The 24,412-nt window shown below is 34.9% G+C and overlaps 1 protein-coding gene across 1 annotated transcript in view; it reads right to left on the reverse strand.

Moving 5' to 3' along the window:
- LOC128212141 (RRP12-like protein) overlaps positions 1-24,412 on the reverse strand; it is a 31,598-nt gene that overhangs the window by 5,020 nt on the left and 2,166 nt on the right. The window contains exons 3-26 of the mRNA XM_052917433.1: positions 23,980-24,063; positions 23,375-23,451; positions 22,814-22,919; positions 22,238-22,354; positions 21,030-21,168; positions 20,334-20,461; positions 19,800-19,898; positions 19,301-19,392; positions 18,773-18,884; positions 17,781-17,990; positions 17,182-17,324; positions 16,171-16,292; positions 13,695-13,810; positions 12,859-12,970; positions 11,412-11,563; positions 11,141-11,208; positions 10,604-10,697; positions 9,703-9,861; positions 9,167-9,247; positions 7,746-7,854; positions 7,192-7,299; positions 4,109-4,266; positions 1,151-1,242; positions 265-429 (exon numbers count right to left, since the gene is read on the reverse strand). Coding sequence (XP_052773393.1) covers positions 265-429; positions 1,151-1,242; positions 4,109-4,266; positions 7,192-7,299; positions 7,746-7,854; positions 9,167-9,247; positions 9,703-9,861; positions 10,604-10,697; positions 11,141-11,208; positions 11,412-11,563; positions 12,859-12,970; positions 13,695-13,810; positions 16,171-16,292; positions 17,182-17,324; positions 17,781-17,990; positions 18,773-18,884; positions 19,301-19,392; positions 19,800-19,898; positions 20,334-20,461; positions 21,030-21,168; positions 22,238-22,354; positions 22,814-22,919; positions 23,375-23,451; positions 23,980-24,063 — 2,843 coding nt within the window. The remainder of the gene's footprint in view (positions 1-264; positions 430-1,150; positions 1,243-4,108; positions 4,267-7,191; positions 7,300-7,745; positions 7,855-9,166; positions 9,248-9,702; positions 9,862-10,603; positions 10,698-11,140; positions 11,209-11,411; positions 11,564-12,858; positions 12,971-13,694; positions 13,811-16,170; positions 16,293-17,181; positions 17,325-17,780; positions 17,991-18,772; positions 18,885-19,300; positions 19,393-19,799; positions 19,899-20,333; positions 20,462-21,029; positions 21,169-22,237; positions 22,355-22,813; positions 22,920-23,374; positions 23,452-23,979; positions 24,064-24,412) is intronic.

Here is a 24,412-nt window from a genome sequence, read left to right on the forward strand (position 1 = left end):
TTCAAAAGATATATTTTCTGCATTATATATTCTGATGATATCTGTAATGATGACATTGAAGTCATAAAGTCAAGTGTATATTAATTCAACACAAATTTGAGGTTATATATTTAATGTAGAAATACTAGCTATGTTGTGCAACTATCAATAGTGAACTGCCATGCTCAGACCATTGGGGCTGATATATGCAAGAATAGTTATAGTCTGTTTCATATTATGTAATGAGTATTAAAGCATAATGGAACAATATCGACAGTCACTTACGACTCAGAATGTCTTGCAAACTTCTTGTCATCCTCATCATCATCACTGCTATCGTGGCCCTTGTCTTTCTGGGTCTTCTGCTTCTTGGCACGCTCCATGGTTTTACGGACATTAACCAGTTGCCTTCGTATACTCTCTGGGGCTAGGCCATATATTGTCTCATATCTGGTGATATAAATATAATATTATACATATAATGACACACACACATCTCTTTACATAGTATCAGTTAATTAATAGTACAGTACAGTAAGAGATATTTACATTGCCAGATATGGTACATGACTGTATGTTTTGCTCTTTCCACCAATTCTTCTATTTACCAATATGAAAGCTCCACTTACCAAATGCATAAATATGACTTTTAGAGTCCATTAAATGAAAATATGCTTACAGTCCTAGATAAAAAAGGTTATTAGTACTGTGTTTTCATCCTTAACGATAATTCGATTTGAGTAGATTTTTGCTCTTTTTTTTCAATTTTTACAAAGCTCTAGTGAAGTTCCATGACAATTGAAAATGATATTTTAGATTTAAACACAGTATTCATAACCCTTTTATCATATATGACTAGTTAAATCATTCTACTCGAGTAAACCTTAAAACATAATGAATTGTATTTTAATGACACACTCATATTACAGCTGTATTACAATTGATGAATTACAGACGAGTATATTTTGACAAATATATCGCTAGCAAATTTATGATGCATATATAATAAATTATATATTCCAATCAGTGTTATCACCTTTTCTTACAATTCCAAATACTAGAAGTAAACAAAAAAAATTGTAACTTTTTTAACCAAAGGATTCCCTAGCTTAGAAGATAAATTAACTTAAACTGCTCAGACACACCCAAAAAGGAATTATATTGTAGTTACCCAAACTTCTTGACGAGTTTTGTGTACACCTCCTTTGCCTTGAACCTGAAGTGGTGATGGCAATCTTCCTTCATGCTAGTGAGACTTGACATCTGAAATAGTTAAAGACAAATTATGACAATTTGTGAACTGCACATACCCTTTTTGATGGATAAGTTTATACCATTTTTTAGCTCTACTGGCCAAAGGCCAGAAGAGCTTATGCGATGGTTATGTGTATGTAGTATGTGCATCCGTGCGTCCTTCCGTTTGTAAACAATTGCTTGTGAACACGATACAGTCTTCATTTTTGATTGGATCTCAATGAAACTTGTACAGTATCTAGATATACATTAGAGCTCGGTTCCTTTCTAAAACCAGCCAGATCTGCCCATGCATACCTAGATTATGGCCCTTGATAGTATAAAAAAATGCTATTGTGTAAACAATTGGTTGTGAACACGATACAGTCTTCATTTTTGATTGGATCTCGATGAAACTTGTACAGTATCTAGATATACATTAGAGCTCCGTTCCTTTCGAAAACCAGCCAGATCTGCCCATGCATGCCTAGATTATGGCCCTTAATAGTATAAAAAAATGCTATTGTGTAAACACTAGCTTGTGAACACGATACAGTCTTAAGTTTTGATTGTATCTCGATGAAACTTGGAACAGTATTTAGATATCCATTAGAGCTCGGTTCCTTTCGAAAACCAGCCAGATCTGCCCATGCATGCCTGGATTATGGATCTTGAAAGTATAAAAAATGCTATTTTAAGCTAAGTCTATTTTTAGCCAAGTCTACTTGAGCGAAGTCTATTTTTAGCCAAGTTTACATGTTAAGTCACAATTTGTGAAGGTTTGTTCAAATTATGCCCCTGGGGTCATTACTGCCCCCCCCCCCCCCGGGCAAATGCTGGCCCGACCCCTTTTGACTTACTTATTAATTTCTAAAGCTACAGTAATGAAATTTTGACCATGTGAACAGTTTTGCAAACAAGCAATAATGTTGTCCTCGGATGTCCTTGACTTTGACCTTTGACTGACTTTTTATTTTTAAAGCTACAGAAAGAAATTTTGACAATGAGTACAGTTTTGAAAGCAAATATTTTTTACCCTCAGATTACCTTTACTTGGCACATATTAAAATAGCATGCAACTAATCTGCTTAAAACACTTCCTGTCCTCAGATGTTGAATGTGCAGCGTTTTCAGCTAACCCAAACACTAAAAGTGAACTATATATTTGTTGCCTATTACTCAAACGTACATGCTCTGGATTGAAAATGACCATAAGAGCCATGCCAGTAGAGCATAGGCCCTTTTGGGCCTCTTGTTTAATTTATAGCTTTTTTGAGTCTGAAATAGTTGAAAACAATATATGCTGGCTATTTGTTCACAATAAACTCTTTTTATTAACCTCAATTTATAAATTCATTTAAGCCATAAGTTTGGTATTTATGGAAGGAATCATTCTTGAGTCTGTTTCTTTGGTTAACTAGAACTCCGCGAGTCGAATGTGTCGCCTGACGAATTATTTACTGTCGACATTATAGCTGTTAGATTGGCATTTTATTCATTTATAGACAATGATGTTGCCATTTAACTTTCAAGTGTAGGTGGCATTTGAACCCTCAATCAGATATACCTACGGAATAAGTTTCAGGTTGAAACCTCCTATAGTTTACGAGATATGCCACGGACAAAACCTAAGCAAGAAAATTAACAAAGGGCAATAACTCTAAAAATATGGCAGCAAGAGTAACGGTTCTTGTGCACTGCACTTGCCCTCAATGAGATCTATCTAGCTATAAAGTTTCAAGTTGATACCTCTTATATTCTTCAAGATATGCCACAGACAAAACTTTAAGCATGAAAATTAACAAAGGGCAATAACTTTAAAACTAAGAAAGCAAGAGTTACTGTTATTGTGCACTGCACTTGCCCTCAATGAGATCTGTCTAGCTATGAAGTTTCAAGTTGATACCTCTTATATTCTTCAAGATATGCCCCGGACAAAACTTTAAGCATGAAAATTAACAAAGGGCAATAATTTTAAAACTAAGAAAGCAAGAGTTACTGTTATTGTGCACTGCACTTGCCCTCCATGAGATCTATCTACATATGAAGTTTCAAGTTGATAACTCTTATATTCTACAAGATATGCCCCGGACAAAACTTTAAGCATGAAAAATAACAAAGGGCAATAACTCTAAAAATATGGAAGCAAGAGTAACAGTTCTTGTGCACTGCACTTGCCCTCAATTAGATCTATGTACATATGAAGTTTCAAGTTGATACCACTAATAGTTTAGGAGATATACCCCGGACAAGCGAAAATGGGACGCGGTCGCCGCCGACGCCGACAAAAGTAACCCCTATATGTCGTCTTTTCAGGCGACACAAAAATTGAATTGGATATTGAAATCCATTGATGATGAGAAGTCTCGAGAAAGCGCCAAGATTTGAACCTACAATCTCTTGTGATAGACAGAGGACAAACACCATTATAAAATCTTATCCCTTTTTTATACTTCACATAACTTCACATAATCCTATAAACATTTCAATGATTAATCTGTGAACTTTAAGATTCAGAAAATTGGCTAGAAATGCAAAAATTGTGAATAATGGATATCAAGAAACTAAAAGAATCCATTGTACCAGTTACATGTAATATAGACCCCCCATACTAACCTTTATTAGAGATGCTTGGCCAATGAAATCAAAGCTAGCGCCCATTTAGCACTCCTCTTATTGAATTTTGACTTTGAACAGCAGGAGAAGCATATCATATATGCTCCTAAATACACTCTTACAAATATATATTGTTTGAGGTGTGGCGCCAATGCAATCACTTGGTGTGAAGACAAAACCACTTTTAGCGCCTTGCACCACCTCACGAAACTTGGACTTTTGTAGGAGACACACATCAGACCTTAAAATTTTGAGCGTTAACAATTATCTTTAAACTTACAATAGTTTTAAGATGTGGAGCCAATGTGGTCACTTGATGTGAAGATACAAGAACTTTTGTAAAACCCAGTGCCCCTTGCACCACCTCGCGAGACTTGGACTTCAGGAGAACACAGACATCAGACAATATGGACTCCAGCATGGTCGATGATATATTGTCTGAAAAAGAAATATTCACATTGCTCTAGATAGTTCATCTATAAAGATAAACTGGTTTTCATGAACGGCTCTGCATTATGATGTCATTATTTCATTACTGCATCCTGATTTGACAAGCATGAAAATATGAGACCAATGGTAAACAATTCATATATCAACCCTTCCTTTTCGCAGATGTTAAATGTTGATAACATATTTTTCAACTACATTTTACAAGAAATACTTAATATTCTTAATCTGAAACAATCAAAACGCAAGTATGCAGTCATCGAAATTAGACTTTTGAATGAACAAGCCCAAATTCTTATCTATTGCTTGGCATCAAATAAATATATCAGAATTTGAGCAAGCCTGGAAGACATTTTACCAGTGCAGGGCTTGTAGGCTTCTTTTAACTTCGACCACTGAGTATGATCATCAGGAATTATTTGTTTTTTTCATGTTTATGCAGTATGACTGCTAGAGCTTATTTTGCAAGTCTTCTTGTACTAACAGAGTTAATGCTGAATGCTAAAATAATAAGGTTCAATCCTTAAAGAAATCACCTATTCAGGTAAACATAATTTTTGATGTTTTTAATAAAAACAGATTGACCGTTCTGTAATACAGTCATATATCAATAAGGTTTAATCAACCTGTATGAATGCAAGAGGGCATTCAAGCAAATTCCATGAAGCATGCTAGCTCTTCAAGGGAAAATTGCAGTTATGCACTCTTGTTTTCATACAGGGACACACAAACGTGATAAATTCTTTTATCTAAAATTCAAATAATTATTTATCGTGTTTTAAGAATTATTTAATTTTTCGTCAATTGCACAATTTTTCTTAAAGAAAGGTTCTCCACGACTTACATCTGTATAAAAGAACAGCTGATAGTTATCATGTTGTAAACCATTGGTTAAATTACTACATGCTTATCCAATCAAAGTGCATATATTGAAATAAACAGTGACGTTATAACGCTTAATACAATTCGCATGGCTAATGCAGGTACATGCATGTATTTCAGCCTACCGTATTTCCCCGACTATAAGGAGATCCGCATATAAGACGACCCCCCTACTTTGCCCATGAAATCTGGGGTTTTTGTCTAGACTCGTTTATAAGACGGGGTCGATTTTTAAAGCAAATTGGGCACTTGAAATTCTCCAAGTCTGTGGTAATGTTCAAGCTAAACAGTCAATTATCAACTAAATTTGTTCATTTGCTTGGTAGAAAATCACCGATTTAATGTTTACTGTGATCTCTCTTCTTATGTGGAGATAGGTTAATAATAGAACAACGTTACGCGGTTAATGATTTATTTTATTCTTTCTAACAGCCAAAGGTTCATTCATATTTGTAGTAAACTCAAATATATTGGCCATGATTCGAAGGTTCTCAGACGAGGATTATTGATTATTATTTTTCCGATCGTATGGTATGTTCTAACCAGCCTAGACGCAATTTTGGGAGTAAATGGGGTCAACGACTGACCTAATTAAATGCAAACCACTGCCATGCACCTTTGATGTTTCCACAGCCAGTAATGTGACGTCACAAATTGTACCGTCACAAATTGTACCGTTTGATCTGCAGCCGACAAACACGACACATTCCATTACATGTGTTAATAAGTTAAATTTTTGCAGGTGTTTGTTTGGATTGCAGTTGATGGGACTTAAATAAGGAGAAACTAGAGCTGTCACAGGAGTGACGAATACCCCCAAATGCCGCCTGGACACAGGAATAGCAAACCATTCCTTTGAAAAGAGGCCATAACTCCAAGGTTACTGCACACTGCATCTTCTTTTATCATGCATGTATTGTTTTATTTAAATCTGTTGAGTAATTTACAAGTTACACTGCTGACAAGAAAAACTAGCTGATGCTCTAGCTGATCTCTTCTGGAATAAGACATCTAGAGCATTCACGAGCTTTTCTTCCAACACGATCATCATCAAATTTTACAAGTACATATTTGGGCTTGAATGCATCCTTATCCACCTGGGAATAAATCCCGGGACTGTTCCTGTAGCCGAATTAACAAGTCCATCTGACAGGTCAATATTTGTAGTAAGCACTACTGTGGCAAATATGCCATACTTAAGTTCTGCTGGTATTCCACTGGCATCTGGTTCAAATGAAGCATGCTCGATTTGTTTTGTTTGTTCATCTTTCCAAGTGTCAATTACCTTTCATGAGTTATCGTCCGGAAACCATGAAAACCGACAGACCAACCGACAGACCGACCAACCGACCGACAAGCTCACTCCTATATACCCCCTCAAACTTCGTTTGTGTGGGTATAATAAATAAACATTGATGATTGCGGATAAAAATAGTGTATAGTGAGTGATCAATGAAATGTGTATTGAAGCATGCCAGAAGTCTGCATGATAATCGTAAGGAAAAAGTAAGTTTTATTTCCGACATGGAAAAAAAAACACGATGATTTTTCTAAATATTAAAAATTTTAATTATAAAGGCAGTAAATTAAAATGTGTCTTGTGATAAACAATGTGTTTGGACCGAAAACAAGTGATTGCCAATTACAATACATCGAGTGTTCATCGTAGCGAAACAAAGCAGACGGTCGTCTTAATCCGATGGGTGTGACCTTGTCACTTTTATTGGGGTGTCATCAGCAGACAATACATCAGTCAGTCAAATACCATATGTTGAATATTACTGATTCTGACTCTATTCTTTCTGAATTTCTTATAGACTCGCCTATAAGACGGGCCCTCTACTTTGAGGTTAAAAATCGGGACCCAATTTCCCCGTCTTATAGTGGAGGAAATACGGTATAACATACAATGTTCGAGCTTATGATAAACAGGTGTCAAGCCTGCTGATGGACACAAATCTTATTGCACATACTGAGTTACCATTAGTATAAAATGGTGACTGATTTCAGCAAATGACATTACAGTTACAATACCTTTGAACTGGTACATGATGCGTGTCAGGGCCATCAGGGTGGCACTGATCATCTGAGGGCTGCCTGCAAACCCAGCCATCACCATCTTGAAGAACTCCTCCAGGCCTCCTGTGGATTGAAAACACTACAGGAGTTAGTGGCAACACACAGCATGGTACATTTGAACGTAAATATTTGAACTGGAACATGTCCCATCTTCGTCAACCACAGTACCTTATTCTAACGATGTACATGTCCAGGTATCCTTGAAAGATCAACCAACAATTTTGAATTCTATTTAATGTTCATTGCATCCAATGGATATATACCCTGAACAGCAAAGAATGACATTTCCCATTCCTACATACAGTGAGACTGGCATTTTTGATTTCTACAGACAGTGAGACTGGCATTTTCCATTTCTACAGACAGAGAGACTGGCATTTTCCATTTCTACAGACTGGCATTTTCCACTTTTACAAGCTTCATGGACTATAACTTGTCCTCACAATATTGTAACTAAATGTATTTTGGGAGATAATTAAATGACAGAAGGAAAGGAAATAAATGAATACCTGAGTTATCCTCTCCTGCCCAGCGCAGACTGGCATTTCCCATCTCTACTAGAAGAGCATATGCAGCCACACGTGCTCTCTCTGCTACCTCTTTTGTACACAGAATAGCCTGAAAATATCATGTTTGTACACATATTAGCCTGAATATATATAACATGTTTGTACACAGAATAGCCTGAATATGACATGTTTGATCACAAATTAGCCTGAATATAACATGTTAGAACACAGAATAGCCTGAATATGACATGTTAGAACACAGAATACTGAATATAACATGTTTGTACACATAATAGCCTGAATATGACATGTTAGAACACAGAATAGCCTGAATATGACATGTTAGAACACAGAATAGCCTAAATATAACCTGTTTGATCATAAACTAGCCTGAATATAACATGTTAGAACACAGAATAGCCTGAATATAACATGTTTGATCATAAACTAGCCTGAATATGACATGTTAGAACACAGAATAGCCTAAATATAACCTGTTTGATCATAAACTAGCCTGAATATAACAAGTTAGAACACAGAATAGCCTGAATATAACATGTTAGAACACAGAATAGCCTGAATATGACATGCTAGAACACAGAATAGCCTGAATATGACATGTTAGAACACAGAATAGCCTGAATAGGACATGTTAGAACACAGAATACCCTGAATATGACATGTTAGAACACAGAATAGCCTGAATATGACATGTTATAACACAGAATAGCCTGAATATGACATGTTAGAACACAGAATAGCCTGAATATAACATGTTAGAACACAGAATAGCCTGACTATAACATGTTTGTACATATATTAGCCTGAATATAACATGTTTGTGCACAAACTCACCTGAATATAACATGTTAGTACACAGAATAGCATGATTATAATATGTTTGTTCACATTTTAGCCTACATATATCATGTTTGTACACAGAATAGCCCAAAATATCATGTTTTGTACACACATTAGCCTGAAAATATTCATGTTTGGTTATTAAAATGGAAACAGTCTACAATGTATATAGTGATTTCCAGACTACAATGTATATAATGAAAATGACTACTTTTTTATTTTAAATTCCCCCAAAAACAGTTTTTCATGCAACTTTCCAGTAGGTCAGATCATGGATATAAAATTTGATAGTAAATGGAAACAAAAGCACAGCAGAGCCAGCACTTGTCTGTTATAATTTTTAGTCGCAGAAGGGGCATAACTTGATAATTATTAAAACCATAATAATGGGCCTCACCATACATATGTGTATTTCCTCTGAGAAAATGTGTACCAAGTTTGATATGAATGTCTTGTAATTTGTGAGTTATGACCAAGATAAAAGTTTTTGCAAGACAAGGACAACACCTGGACATTTATCATTGAAAAACAGATGCATTTAAGATATGATGGCTGCTTACCTCAGGTACTACAGCCAGCAAGAAGTCATTCTGGGGAATTTCCAGAAGTTTGAAAATATTTACTAAACATCGCAGTCTTGGCTGAAATGACAAAAAAACACAGAAATATAAAAGGCATATTGGTATTTTTCATAATTGTATCAACTTTTGGTATTCTTAACAAGATAACCAACAAGTTTAACAACCTTTGATAGTCTTAACAAGTGTAAGAACTTTTAGAATTATTTTTCGCAATTTTTTTTTTTTTTTTTGCAATCATCGAGAAGCTTAAAATTGTCCACACAGTAACTTATAATAATCAAATGAATGCAAAGGTAAACTAAATATGAACTTCACTACATGATCAATCTGTGAAAATTTTCTAAATTAAACCCTCCCGAAATGTAAACAATCTATGGCAGTCAAAAGTGAACAGTTTTTTTGAAAGTTATTTCCGTTAAACTGCTCCTAGGGCTACAAAAAACTCTTAAAAATGAGACAAGCTTATTTTACTGATAAAATATTTACTCTTGACTACAACTCAGCTGACAACTTACTGCCTTTGACGAAGGGCTAGAAGATGATAACGAGGCCAGCAGCGTCTGTTGGATGGTTTGTAGGTGGGATTGTACAAAATCTCTAGTCTGCTCCGACTTGCCCCCACATATCTCCTCAAGAATACGGTAACATTTCTTCTGTAACGACTTGTCCAATACCTGTTAAGCAGAAGTAATGTATAGGTAAGGTTTAATGAAAAAGATAAACTACATGATTCACCAACAACAATAAGATCTTTTATGTAAATTCATGTCAAAAAAATTGATGGATTTTTTAATAGTGAAACACAAATATAAACACTTTTTTAAGTTCCAAAGAATCACAACAATTACATAACTATAACAAGAGTTAGATTAAATAAAGGTTTGTTTATAATTTGACAATCAAATAAAACAATTTGATTACCATTTGGTAGATATTTATTGTGTCAAGCCAATAAGACCAGTACTGGTTAAATGCTTTCCAGGCTTGCTCAAATTCTGAATTTTATAAAGCATGGCTTGTTAATTGTTTGATGTCAAGCTAATAGGTTGGGTTTTATACTTGCTTCTGATACATGTTTGTTTGATACTTGCTTTTGATACATGTTTGTTTATTTGATAAATGCTTCTGATACACCTTTGCTTGATACTTGCTTCTGATACATGTTGGGTTTTATACTTGCTTCTGATACATGTTGGGTTTTATACTTGCTTCTGATACATGTTGGGTTTTATACTTGCTTCTGATACATGTTGGGTTTTATACTTGCTTCTGATACATGTTTGTTTGATACTTGCTTCTGATACATGTTTGTTTGATACTTACTTCTGAAGTTCTGATACATGTTTGTTTGATACTTGCTTCTGATACATGTTTGTTTGTAATTGCTTCTGATAGCATTTGTTCATTGCTACTGACCTGTAGGTTCTGCTCTGCTAGTTTAAATATGGTCAATAGCTGCTGTTTCTCAAGGTACGGCAGCATGGCTATCAGCAAATCATGGAGAGCATACCTAAGATGAAACAAGAGAGCTGTGTAGGGAATGAAAACATTCGTCTGTTGTTATACAAGGGGCATAACTCAACAAATCTTAAAAACAGTTCAGTAATGGGCCGTGCTGAACATGTATGTATTGTCTCTTGTACCATGTATTCTCTTGTACCATGTATTCCAAATTTTATTTGACTATTTTGAACATTTTTCGAGTAATAGCCATGGTTAAAACTTCTGCAAGACAAAGACAATGCCAACACCACCAACATTGACCAAACTGCTATAACAATACCTCAACATCTTTTTCCAAAAAATGAATAAGGAAACAAAATATTCTTTTTCATCCAAGTCTTTATTTTTTTTCATTTGAAAAATGCATTTCATGATTAAATAACACAGAACTAATGACTTAAGAGAGAAGAGGATATTTTGGTTGTGACCTTGACTAATATATAAGCTCACCTTTTGTAGGAGGAAATGCCCTCTTCTTTCAGTTTATCTCTGCATTTATCACAGAATATGGCTACACTCTGAAATGGAAACATACACAACTGGATAGACATGATTCAAATGTTTGATCAACTGTTTAAAAGTAATTCTTAGACTGACTTTATATTACAAAATACAAGAATCTTTCTTTAAAGAATGGTATAAGCTAACAAGAAACATTAGCTCAATGAGCTATTTTCCGACATAAATAATAACATATATTCAGCATATATTCAATACATACCTCTTTATCGGTGACCTGTAGGTAACACTTGACAGTCTCAAGAACAGCTAGTTTACTCATGTCTTTTTCCGTTGTTGGGTCAGTCGTGTACTGGTTGAACAAGATTGGTAAGAAGTTCTTGGAGAAACGACATAGCTCATTACGTGCCTCCTCTGAAAAGAAGGTTGTGTTGGAATTGCATGATTCATCACTTTATTCAAAAAAGGAGAATTATTAGTTTATCAATTTAATTCAAATTTAATAATTTCAGAGGTAAATATATTATAATAAGTTATCAATTTCTTTTTAATGCACATGGACATCAAGACACAAAACAGTGGCACATGTCATAACATATCTGATATTAGATTCAAACCCTGTTGGCTCCATATTGCTTGGCTCAATTTCCTCGTTGGCTCAAACTGGATGTAAAGGACTCATTTTGATTAACTCTTTTGTTACCATTTCTGCTTGGCTCGATATTTGCCAGGCTCAAAGTATTTTTGCCGGTCCCTAGGATATCCAGCCAACTGGTTGTGTATGTATTACTCAGACTCGTTATAACACAACCCAGTACCGTATGACACAACATATCTGATTTAACTATAACTCAAACAGATTATAACACAACCCAGTGCCGTATGACACAACATATCTGATTTAACTATAACTCAAACAGATTATAACACAACACAGTGGCATATGACATATCTGATTTTATATTACTATCACTCAAACATGTTATGACAAAACACATGACACAATATACCCAATCTTTAATTACTATTACTCAGCCACGCTATGACACAATACAAATGACATAACATATCTGATTTTATATAACTATAACTTAGTTACCACTTTGCTGTGCCTTTTTGATAAATATATCTAACTCCACACAAATGTTATTTCCCTTTGCTGTACAGCAATCAATGCTGTCACGCGTATCATGTGATGATGATCAAACTCACATGACCTTTTTCCAAATCTTAAACTACATTTTTAATTAAAATACATACAAGTTTTTGGTAGGAAACATTTAATTTACATTTAAATCATAACTAGTCTGCAACAAGATAAAATAAAAATAAGTTTCTAAAAAACAAGAATAGCAGAAATCAAGCTCTTTTTCAAACATGGTGGCAGAGATCGTCTCTACTCACCAAGGGAGATCACTGTGCTCACCAAGCGAGATCAATGGCATCACCAAGGGAGATCACTGTGCTCACCAAGCGAGATCAATGGCATCATCAAGGGAGATCACTGTGCTCACCAAGCGAGATCAATGGCATCATCAAGGGAGATCACTGTGCTCACCAAGCGAGATCAATGGCATCATCAAGGGAGATCACTGTGCTCACCAAGCGAGATCAACGGCATCATCAAGGGAGATCATTGCGATGGAGAGTGTCAATTTACATGACCACTGTTCATAAAGTACTTCAAATATAAATGACACTCAACTTACCTGATGAGAGACTCTGAGTGATGAGTTTCCTAAGCGAGGCCATAACTTCCATTCTTAGGTCATCTCTCTCACTAATAGCAGTACCCAACACTTTGGCTATACCCTTGAACGACTGCAAGCAAAAAAATACAGTATTTAAAATATCAAAGAGGCTTTTGCAAGACAAACTCTTCATTAATTCTTAGATCATCTCTTAAGCTATACAGCAAAATCAAAATAAAGCATTGCTTCGTTCTTAATTCATCTTTGTTAAACCCTTTCCTTCATAGATACACCTATTTACGGCTCTATCCATAGCCTCAAAGATACGCCTTTCTACTCTTAAGTTTCATAAAGATGTTATAAACTAGGAGTGGCTGATGTGGCCACTTCTCTATGAAGGAAAGTGTTAACAAAAGGAATTACTGAGCCCAAGTCCAATTGCATATGTTTGCCCAGGGTTATCATGTGACTAGTTAATCTCTCCATTGGTTTTACAGTTCTGAATATTAATATATGAGCCGTTTGGCGTCACATCAATCATTTTATAACAGAAATACTTAAGCAAGAGTTATGGAACTTGCTTTATATATGTGCACAGTCATTGTGAATGATTGTACTAAGTTTCATATCGCCATCAGTGAACAATGCTTTCAAAATTATTTCAAACAAGAAAGTGTTTGCAACATAACATTAACAGCAAGTTATAGAAGAACTTAAATAGTGAGCTTAGCTTTATCCTGTTATGACAGACTTGAATAGTTTCCAGAAATCAGTCCCATGTCAACATAGGTAAGTCAACATCTCTGCTTATGTTCTTAAAGATAAAGAAGGTAATAGTGTTATTTCAATCTTACAGCGACTAGGTCAGTAGGTCTTGTACAGAAGCCAGGCAGCAGGGACCACATCTGCAGCTGTAATGCCTCATACGTCTTGGAAGCCACAACATTCTGCTGGTCCGCTAACTCCAGAGCTGAAATAGAGCAAGTTTCATTTATTACAGATAAGTAAGCCAACAAAATGTGATAGGGCTGTGCAGAATAGTGAGGCAAAAGAGACCAAATGTAGGTGCACGGTCACATTCCTCTTGGAGGTCAGTGCTGCATCCACAGATGAAGGGAGAAAAGCTTCAATACAGGTGTTATCACCACCAGAATGTCAGTAGTCAGGCAAAAGAGAGCAAATCTGTTGTAGTTTTTATAACAAGAGAGCACACTGGGCCCTGAATCGCTCACCTGAGAAAAGAGCTCCACTGGCCAGAGAACTATCTCAGGTCTAGGGCTTTCAGTCATAAACAAGAACATCTGACTTAGCAAATCCTCTCTATAAGGCTATATTTTTATCCTATGCATGGCAAATTCTAACCTCAGATGCACAATAAGAACAAACTTCTATCTGATGTTGCATACCAAATATCTTAGAACTGTGCCATCTGGTTTCAGATAAAAAAATATTCACTTATGTCCCTATATGCAATTTTGTGTGTGTGTGTATCCACATGAGCTTGCTACTTAAAATGTTTCTTCACTTCATGTCTTACCTAGGTTAGGTAAAAAAATATTTGGATACCGTTTCCGATGAATAAATTGAGTTAGGGCCTATCTCTTTATATTGATCTGGAACTGTTTTTCTATTTTTATTAGCAGTGACCTTGACCCCCACCAACCACAAACGCAATCCCATATACATCTCAACATTAGCTTGCTGGTCACCAAGTTTAGTCACGGTATATTCACTTATATTCCTAACTAAAGTTATTATTCGGAAGCTGTTTTCTATTTTCAGTAACTGTGACCTTGACCTTGACCCCAAATGTAATCCCCAAGTACCTACCTCTCCACATGAGCTTACTATACACAAAGTTTCATCACTTTACATCATTTCTAACTTAAGATATTGAGCAGAAACTGTTTTTCTATTTTTAGTAACAGTGACCTTGACCCCAAATGCAATCATAGATACGTCTTCCCATGAGCTAAATCCCATCATAATACATTTTTCTTAATCTAAGTTATTGCATTTGATTTATTAATTAAATCATGCACTAAACATATCCTATCTTTATTACCTCCCTTTGATAATACTGTAATGCTCAAAACAGCATTATATTAAATAAACTGCATTTTCTGTAATTGTTGCAATAAAATTCATATTATCTAGAATATCTGACGTAATCTATTGTTTCGCATTTAATTGGTATAAACTTCTATTAAGCTTTTAACATTAACGTTGTGTGTTTCTTGTTTTAACGAGAAGAAGAAACCCACCTACAACTCTGGTGGTTATTTCTGAATGTATTTGAAGGTTGGCCCCCATTGGGCCAATTACAATGAAAGAAACGTCAAGGGTATATGGTCACTAGCAGTGAATTATTTATTTTCAATGATCAGTCTCTTATCAAAATATCTGCGTTTCAGGCTACCATTACAACTTCCTCTTCATTTTAATGTTCAAATTCAAGACAACTGGCAGCAAATGCAGACTTTGCCACATATTCTTACATAACAACATCTTATCTACATTGTAAGCCTACCGAATGAGGTGGAGGGTCATGTTATTCCAAAAACAATTTACTAAAAAATTAACATTGGCTGATTCCTATAGATGTTAATTGTACTAAGACTCTACTTACACCAAAGTCGCCCTTATTCCTATAGATGTTAATTTAACTGAGACTCTACTTACACCAAAGTCGCCCTTACTCCTAAAGATGTTAATTTAACTGAGACTTCAATCTAAGTCGCCCTTACTCCTATAGTGTTAATTTAACTGAGACTCTACTAACACCAAAGTCGCCCTTATTCCTATAGATGTTAATTTAACTGAGACTTCCATCTAAGTCGCCCTTACTCCTATAGATGTTAATTTAACTAAGACTTCCATCTAAGTCGCCCTTACTCCTATAGTGTTAATTTAACTGGGACTTCAATCTAAGTCGCCCTTACTCCTATAGTGTTAATTTAACTGGGACTCTACTTCCATCTAAGTCGCCCTTATTCCTATAGATGTTAATTTAACTGAGACTTCCATCTAAGTCGCCCTTACTCCTATAGATGTTAATTTAACTGAGACTTCCATCTAAGTCGCCCTTACTCCTATAGTGTTAATTTAACTGGAACTTCAATCTAAGTCGCCCTTATTCCTATAGATGTTAATTTAACTGGGACTCTACTTCCATCTAAGTCGCCCTTACTCCTATAGATGTTAATTTAACTGAGACTTCCATCTAAGTCGCCCTTACTCCTATAGAAGTTAATTTAACTGAGACTTCCACCTAAGTCCCCCTTACTCCTATGTTAATGTTAATTTAACTGAGACTACATGTATACTTACACCTAAGTCTCAGTTTAGCAGCTAGTGGTAGAAAGTAAGATGTGAAGAAGGCTAGTTCGGTCTCTTGTACGTTGTCTCTGATCACAGGTAACAACCAGCTCCTCGGGAAATCCAGGTCATCACTGAAACATAAGGTTAAAGATACAGAGTCTCGAATGTTTTTTACTTCATATCCAAAACTTTCACGACAAACATTGATTATTATTTCAACATGCATTCAAAGCCTTAGAAACACACATTAAGTCTGCTGACATCTCTGAAAGCTTCTAATAATTCCAGGGCTTTGAAAATCCTTACGTTCACAGGGTTCCCAATGGGTTCTAAAAAGTTGTCTCCACTTTTTTCGCAGGGGGTTAAGGGGGTTTAAGCATTTTAAGAGCCTTAAATTGCATTTAATTAGCACATCGTTGTGCAGAACATAATATAATATTGTTGTACATGAAGCACAAGATATTTGCATTTTTTTTTTCTATTGACAAAATATATGGACAAATATATATATAAAAAAAATGAAAATATTGCTTTAAATATAATTGAATTTCAATTATTGAAAAACAAGAGTTAGCTTTTTTGAAAAAGCACTTGTCTCCCCTATTGTGTGGTTGTAGCTGCGAAATAATCAATAATGGACATGAAATTTCTTTTGGACTGGAGAAATACCAACAGTGACTTGGCTTATTCACCCGTATTAAATAGTGAACATCTTCTGCATAATATCAGTGATGATCACAAAATTAATCATCTAATAGTCATGACCAACTAGCATACCCAGTATGAAGTTCCTGAAAGCAAGTGTTTTTTAGTTATTGAGTAGAAACCATTTTTCAGCTTTATGTAACAATCAACATATATCGTTTTTCAACCGAAGGTCACCGCCAACTTGCCCTTTGACCTATGGCTGCCAACACAATGAATTTATCGACTGTAACAGGGCAAAAACAATATGTCTCCCTATGTATTTGGGAGACATAATAAATAACCCAAACATGGCTAACTATACCCAATGCCTACCTCTGGCCAGTTATCTGGAGTGGTATGGCTGTTAGGACCTCTCTTGGCCCCATGGCTTTCACTGCAGCCCCAACAGCATGATCAAGTTCCCCCTTGTAGGCAAACCGCACACTGTCCCTAAGGTCTGCCATCAAAGTCAGGCTCTGTGTGATAGAAGTAAAAATAAAGCATGGCCCATAATCTGCAGAGAATCTGAGATCAACATTGTGTAAGTTAATTCATAAAAGAATTTCCACCATACACAAATAGGACCAGATTCAATCCTTGGTAGTATTTATATGTGTATTAAATAGGAAGAACCCTGTCATTCAAAAAGTGACAACATATATTTTTTGAATATATCACTTTGAACATTTTTTTGTTAAAGTGATAAAAAATATCAATTTGGTTAAGACTAAACAGCTGACAAAGGTTTTTATGAATACAGACATACGCACAAGTGTAATTTCAGCTCCAAAAGAGAAATGTATTTTTTGCCCAAAATGGGAAATTTTTAAGGAGTAAAGCACTTCACACATTAGTAAATCAAAATTTGACCTACAGCTGGCTGATATTCATTCTTAAACAATTGGACATTCATGGACAGTTACTCAGCATACCTTATGAAATGCCTTAGGACTTGCTTTCCCCACAGTCTTGTACAGTACAGCAAATATCTGAAGCACGAGACCCCAGGAAGCATGAAACTGGTAGCCAAGCCCACTCTCTAAAGCCCGGACAATCTTCTGAGCGGGTGTGTTTGAACCCCCACTCGCTAGTTGGGAGCCCACTATGTCGACTTGGGCTCCTAGTGACTCCGATATCACACCCTGAAAAGAACAGAAACTCATTTTTCATTGATCGCAATTTTGTGCCTAATCTCAGAATAATGTTTGAACTATTCATGATTTGTTAAATATAAATGAAATTGTCTTATTCCTAAAATGATTTTCATGTATGAAATATTGAACGACTCTTTGCTAAGTGTATTACAGATAACTAGAAACAACACTGAAATCACCTTTTTTTACTTGCACAATCAGGAAATTTTTAAAAAAAATTGGCATCTTAATACAAGCAGTTGTTATCAATGAAAGTACAAACCTGAACTTGCTATAAAACAAGATTGATCACTAAATATCATTCTTAAATGAAGTTATTGAGACAGATCTGTTTTCCAATTTTCACCAACATTGACCTTGACCAAACTTAACCCTATATTTCAAGGTATACCTATACACTAAGTTTCATCACCATTAAACTAAAAACACCCTCCTGCCTGCCCTATCTCCTTTAGGCCCCTCAGCCCGCACAATGATGTACCTCATTCTTATAACCAAATTTCAATTTGTGAAATCCTGGTTAAAAATTAGTAACATACGCTTTTTAGGATATCCAAATCATGTTCTTTGTCATTCACATCGCGTCTCATCAAATTCTTGGCATATAAATCCCTAAGCCGGACATAAAAATTAACATTTGCATTATACAACGCAAATGATAACCCGTAAAAAAAAAAAAAAGGCATAACATGGCAGCTTAAGACATTCAGGGTATATGAATTGGCTTCAAGTTAAGTCATCTATTCATAAAATTTAAACAAAAGTCAAACCTTCATCATCTTAGCAGCTGCCTGTGTGATTTCAGGCTTCACGGAGAGCATACACAGCATCCCCGATGAGAATAGACGTGGCAAGTGACTCAAACACAGGGCTGCATCCAACCTGCAAGGGAATTAATAATGTTACCAGATATTCCATATATATATAGCGGTCCTTATACTGTCTTGATACTGGCCTCAATTTCTCGAAACAACTTAATTCCCTTATAACAGGTGAAAGTCAATTAATCAAAAACTCAGATCAATACAGATGATTTTACAGCACTTGCAATTTCTAAAAGAAAAAGCAATGATTTTACTATACATTCTACCACCTCAGAAAATTTTCACAGTTTGCCAACACTTCTGAAATTACTAAAAAGGTTGACTCATGAGAAAATTATAAAAGATATTGTTAGCCAAGATTAAACATTAAAACCGTGAAGCATTAATCACAGAGGTAATCAACTGATCACCTACATGAACATGTATGTACAATGTTTTGATCCCAAGTTAAACCTTACTATCAAACAAGAATACCTGGCCAGGTTAATGTGGGCTGTTTCCATGACAACAAGCCAGGCCTGGGTTGGTTGTACGTCATTCTCCGATGGCTGGTAGTCATACAGGGCCTGGACAGAATGATACAAAATGTTGAAATAATGTAAACAAATCATGCCATGTCATTAGTGAAAACATTTTTCTTTCCACACTGGCTATATACTGCACAAATTGATTTTCACTACTATTGGTAAACTGTATTGAATTTTCACAAAATGTATGTGTTTTGGTATGCAACTATTTTTAAGAGTTTAAAATACAGGATCCCTTTCAAAAAACATGTAATAAAAGTTTATGACTAGCGTTCCATTCTGCAGGATAATGGTTTGAGCTAGGAAATTGACATAAGGTAACCATCGATGTCCTTTCATAGTTAAATTAAAATATTTACCAGTTCTTTTTTAAGTGTACTGACATTTGCAAAGCTCTAATTGAATATAAACTGTATTGCTTAGTTATCAATAATAAATTTACTTACATTGATAACTTGTGCATTTAAAGCTGCTGATAAGCAGTCTGGCTTTGGGGCAGCAGCGAAAAGACTGTGAAGAGCCTGCATGCCTCCAGCAGTCACCATCTACACAGAAAAGACATTTTTAAGGTACATGAATATCACAATGACTGCTGTGTTTTATTTCTCTTAAGGAATAATTACCATACAAAAAAGAGAGTTGCAAAACATACAGCAACACTCATGTTTTTCTAATTTGAACAAGGTGTGTCACTCAACAGCTATTTAAGCCAGAGTTTAATAATTGACCTTGCTAGAAAGGTGTGTATCGTCCCTGGCAACATGTGTACCAAGTTTTATTTTAATATCGGGAATGATTTTTCAGTGATTGTCAACTTTTAAGTTTTTGAACTACATGTACGACAACAACGCTGCAGCCACAAAGGTTATCGCAATATAAGTCTTCAAAAAATGGACAACTTAAATTTACAACCAATACTGAAGTGAGTCTTATTATACATTTTCTCAATTTACTTAAATAAATGTAAATAGTAAACTAACCACATTGCTCAAGGTCATGACCTTGAGAATGGTTTCACACACGACCTTGGTGGAGTTAAGTGGTAAAACAGGTAGTATCTGTTTCAACAGAGCCAGTGTGTGTAGTGTGTCTACCGCTTCTCCCAAACCTGAACAATATGAAAATATTTTACAAAAGAATGTGACCTTTGAATTCAAAACAAGGTTACTATTAGGAAGAAATGTTATAAGCTCTGTTGCACTCTATAGTAAAGTCTTTATGGTAACATGACATTGCATCATAATCTGAAACTTTAATGAACTGTATAAGCATTTGGACTACTTGAATTAAGCAGATTTTATTCTACTTTTACACTAACTCCATTTTTTTAACAGAAGTGCTGACAACAGTCATTGAAATTAAAGTTTTGAATTAACTAGCCCAAATTCGTACACCAGTCCTTAGCATAAACATTTGCAACAAACCCTGCTTTATAAAATCACAAGATTTGAGCAAGCCCTGGAGCAGTATTAAATATAATTCTAATCCTTAGTTACGCCTAAGTGGTTAATTTTACAGTCCAATCAAAACACTTAGATACTTAGAAAACACTACTCTTAAACTTAAGTTCAATCTAAGTTTGGTTGTTGAATACGTCCTCATTTTCCAGTGCAGGTTTGGCTGGTTTATGCTTGTTCCATTCTTGCCCCAAATCTCATTAATCCTTTTAATCTTACCTCCAGCATTTTCCATGACCTGTACACAATGCTTAGCTGTGAGGCTTGCAGCTGGATGATGCTTCGGAGAGTTCAATTCCAACAGAAACAAACTGCCCTTCAAAACGATGCATACACCTTGATGTGCAGCCTTTCGAACCTGTAAATAAAGTAGTTATATTAGAAACATTATAATAATATTACAATTAAAGTTTTCATAGCATAACATTATTTCCATTTAAATCAATATGTTTTAAGTTGACTATTGATCATTGAAAGGACGATAAACACATTTAAGACCAACGTTGATTGAAAATTAATGATGAATACTTCCAACAAATTACCAAATATAGCATGTACTACACTCAATCACAGGGTGTTTTGCCACTGTTTAGTGATAAGGGCTCTACTTAATTTTGGAATTTCCATTTCAATTACACACTATTTGGCAAAAATAAATGCTTTTTTTAATATTTGGAACAAACATTTCTAATGAAATGCCTGCTTCATTTCCATTAAACTTTGGTTTTCAGAAGTCATTAAGAAAATTGAGCCATGAAATTCACCCTCTTTTGACAGCAGTATCTATGACAACTGATATGGGATTTTTTAAATTGTAGTTTGCTTTTGTGAGGGTTTAATATTTGCGATATTTTGAAAATCAATCAAGTTGTGAATTGAAAACCTAGTGACATATTCAATTACAAATATTGAATCAACGGCGTTGCCCAAAAAAGAAACGTGAAACATGAACATCTAATTGCCTGTATTTAAAAAATCTGTGGTATGAGAAAACAAATCTTCCCAAAAGATTTGAGGGCAAGAGTGGTCTAGTGGTATACATAAGGGGACAACCTCTTACAAAAGAGATAGTAAAAAAGAAAACACATTAGAATGTTTCATTTTTTATGTAAAAAGCTGTCTTTACATGCTAAAATAAATTCATATAAGCTTATGCAGTACATGGTGCAAAATTCGAGATGTTGCTTCTTTAGATTTAAGATACGGACAGCTGAGGATTTTTTGACAAAACGAAACCTAACAAATATTACAAACCTTGCATTTCTTGTGTATCTCAAAGATAGGCAATGATTCGTACACTTCTTGTGTGATTGCATTACATAAGACAGTTGCCTTTTACGACCTCAATAATAGTGACCAGGAGAGATGGATGTTGACAAAATTGGAATTTAGGTACAAAAACTTTTATTTTTAGTTTTGTTTCATACCTTGGGTTTCTTGTGTGCTACAAAAGTAAGCAATGCCTTGTAGATCTGCTGTGTGGATGAGTTACTCCAGGCAGCTGCCTCTTGTGATCTCAGCAACAGAGACAGGGACATCAAGAGCTGTGAAGATACGATTCATAAAACATTTCTGATATAAGGTTTGAAAAATGGGAGCTACATTCTCATGTACAAAGTTTATATATGCAACATTATTTTTTTAAGAGTATAATCTTACTTTCAAAAATTTGTTAAATCCTTCCTTAATTCTAACATACCAAATAATTACTTAATACACTTATCTAACGAAAAAATAAGTGTACAAAATATAAAGTCCCCTTTTTTCTAAATTTGGAGACCATCATAAAATATATGGAACTTTGTAACATTTGAAACAAGATAACACTGGCTGACAAATAAATTTACTAGGAATTGTTTATTTACTTTGTCAAGAAACTTAAGTGTAACCTAGCCAAATGTTGACAATTCACACTACACAACGCAACACAAACAACTAGCCATTACAACAACACAACATGAGCTGAGAACACACAAGAATAAAGAAGCATAATAAACACTTACAGATTTCATCAGCGATGTTGACTCTCCATCGGAATATTTGGCCATCAGATCGAGGAAACATTTTGCAACCTCTGAAAACTTGCTTCTCAAAACAGCTACTGGTACTCTGCAAGTTAATATCATTTCCAAGTGTAATACACAAATATCAAATCTCTGGATACTGGTGAAGGCAGTCTTATTAAGCCCAAGGTGTTCCGTCTGACTCCTCGTTCAGACAGACTGGGCTCCTGGGATTTAGGCTTTAACTACTATAATTTGTAAGCGGGTAATCTGACAGACTCATTCACAAAAAGAGTGTTATTTCATAAAAAGATATTTCATTGCTATTTAATACAAAATATAACAAAACTTGTTATGGAATTCTTTCCGAAACTTGCTTCATATTTTTCTATTATTAAATGGCAACAAAAATAATGATCTTACATGTCTCCCAATAATAGTTTTTTTTCATATACATGTAATTGAAGAGTTTTAAAGCGTTTATATGACCTAAATATTTATTATGATGAATTCAAAAGAATATCTGAGTTTAAATTCCTTAAAAGCAATGAGGTGACTGACCGTTTCATGACCAGAGAGATAAGATAAACAATAGCTGAAGTGGAATCATCCTCTTCTGTGGTCTCCAGGGCGGTCATCTGATCATGAAAATGAGAACATGTTTTACATGCAAAAGAAAATACGGTAGCAACACTTTACAAAACATTTAAATGATCTTTTAAGTCAAGAATGACTGTTAAAAATTTGTAGTAGAAGAACATTAATTTGACTAAAGTTTACAAAAAAATCATCTAAATACTTATAAGACGAAAGTAATGAAGATATCATAGAAGTATTGTACAATTTACATATTAAGAAACTGCAGCATTGTTACTTTAAACATTATATATTTTACAACGATTGTGAAGGAAGCTATATAAGTCACTATCGTTGGCACGATGTTGGGCGAGAATGTGGTCTTGTGTTGTGGGGGAAACCGGAGTACCCGGAGAAAACCCACTTGTCCGGCTTGATGACCACTAACCAAACTTAAATGCACCCCGGCCGGGAATTGCACCAGGCATTGTTGCAAGCAATTTTTCTGGTTATGGGAGTGACAGTATTTTTCAAAATCACTGGAAATACCTGTCTGGTGGGTAAGAAGTAAGAATACAATCTCAACAAACCAAAGCAGCAAAGTATTCCGTCTCTGTTTCCTTCCCTCCTTGTAGTTTGATCACCTCAGTAACAGCAGCCAACACAGCTAATATCTGGAAAAGTAATTAACTGAATGAGCCACAGTAGTAAACTATATGGAAAATAAGTTTCTTACCATTATTATGATTATATGACATTGATATTGAGCTTTTAAACACAGATCCCTTAAAACTTAATAAGTTTCTTAACAAGTTATGCTATTAAAACAGTACTGATTGAGCTTTAAAATAATGCATTGACAGATCTAAATGTATAAACAAAATGTTCAATATATTTTAATAAGAGTAGAAGAACTGTTATTACAACATAATATTGTATATAACTTTTTTAAATCATTTTAGTTTTTAAAAAAAAAAACAACAACAGATGGGATAGGTAGGATTGAAAGAAAATAAAAATGTA

The sequence above is a fragment of the Mya arenaria genome, chromosome 12 (assembly GCF_026914265.1).
Source record: "Mya arenaria isolate MELC-2E11 chromosome 12, ASM2691426v1".
Classification (NCBI taxonomy): domain Eukaryota; kingdom Metazoa; phylum Mollusca; class Bivalvia; order Myida; family Myidae; genus Mya; species Mya arenaria.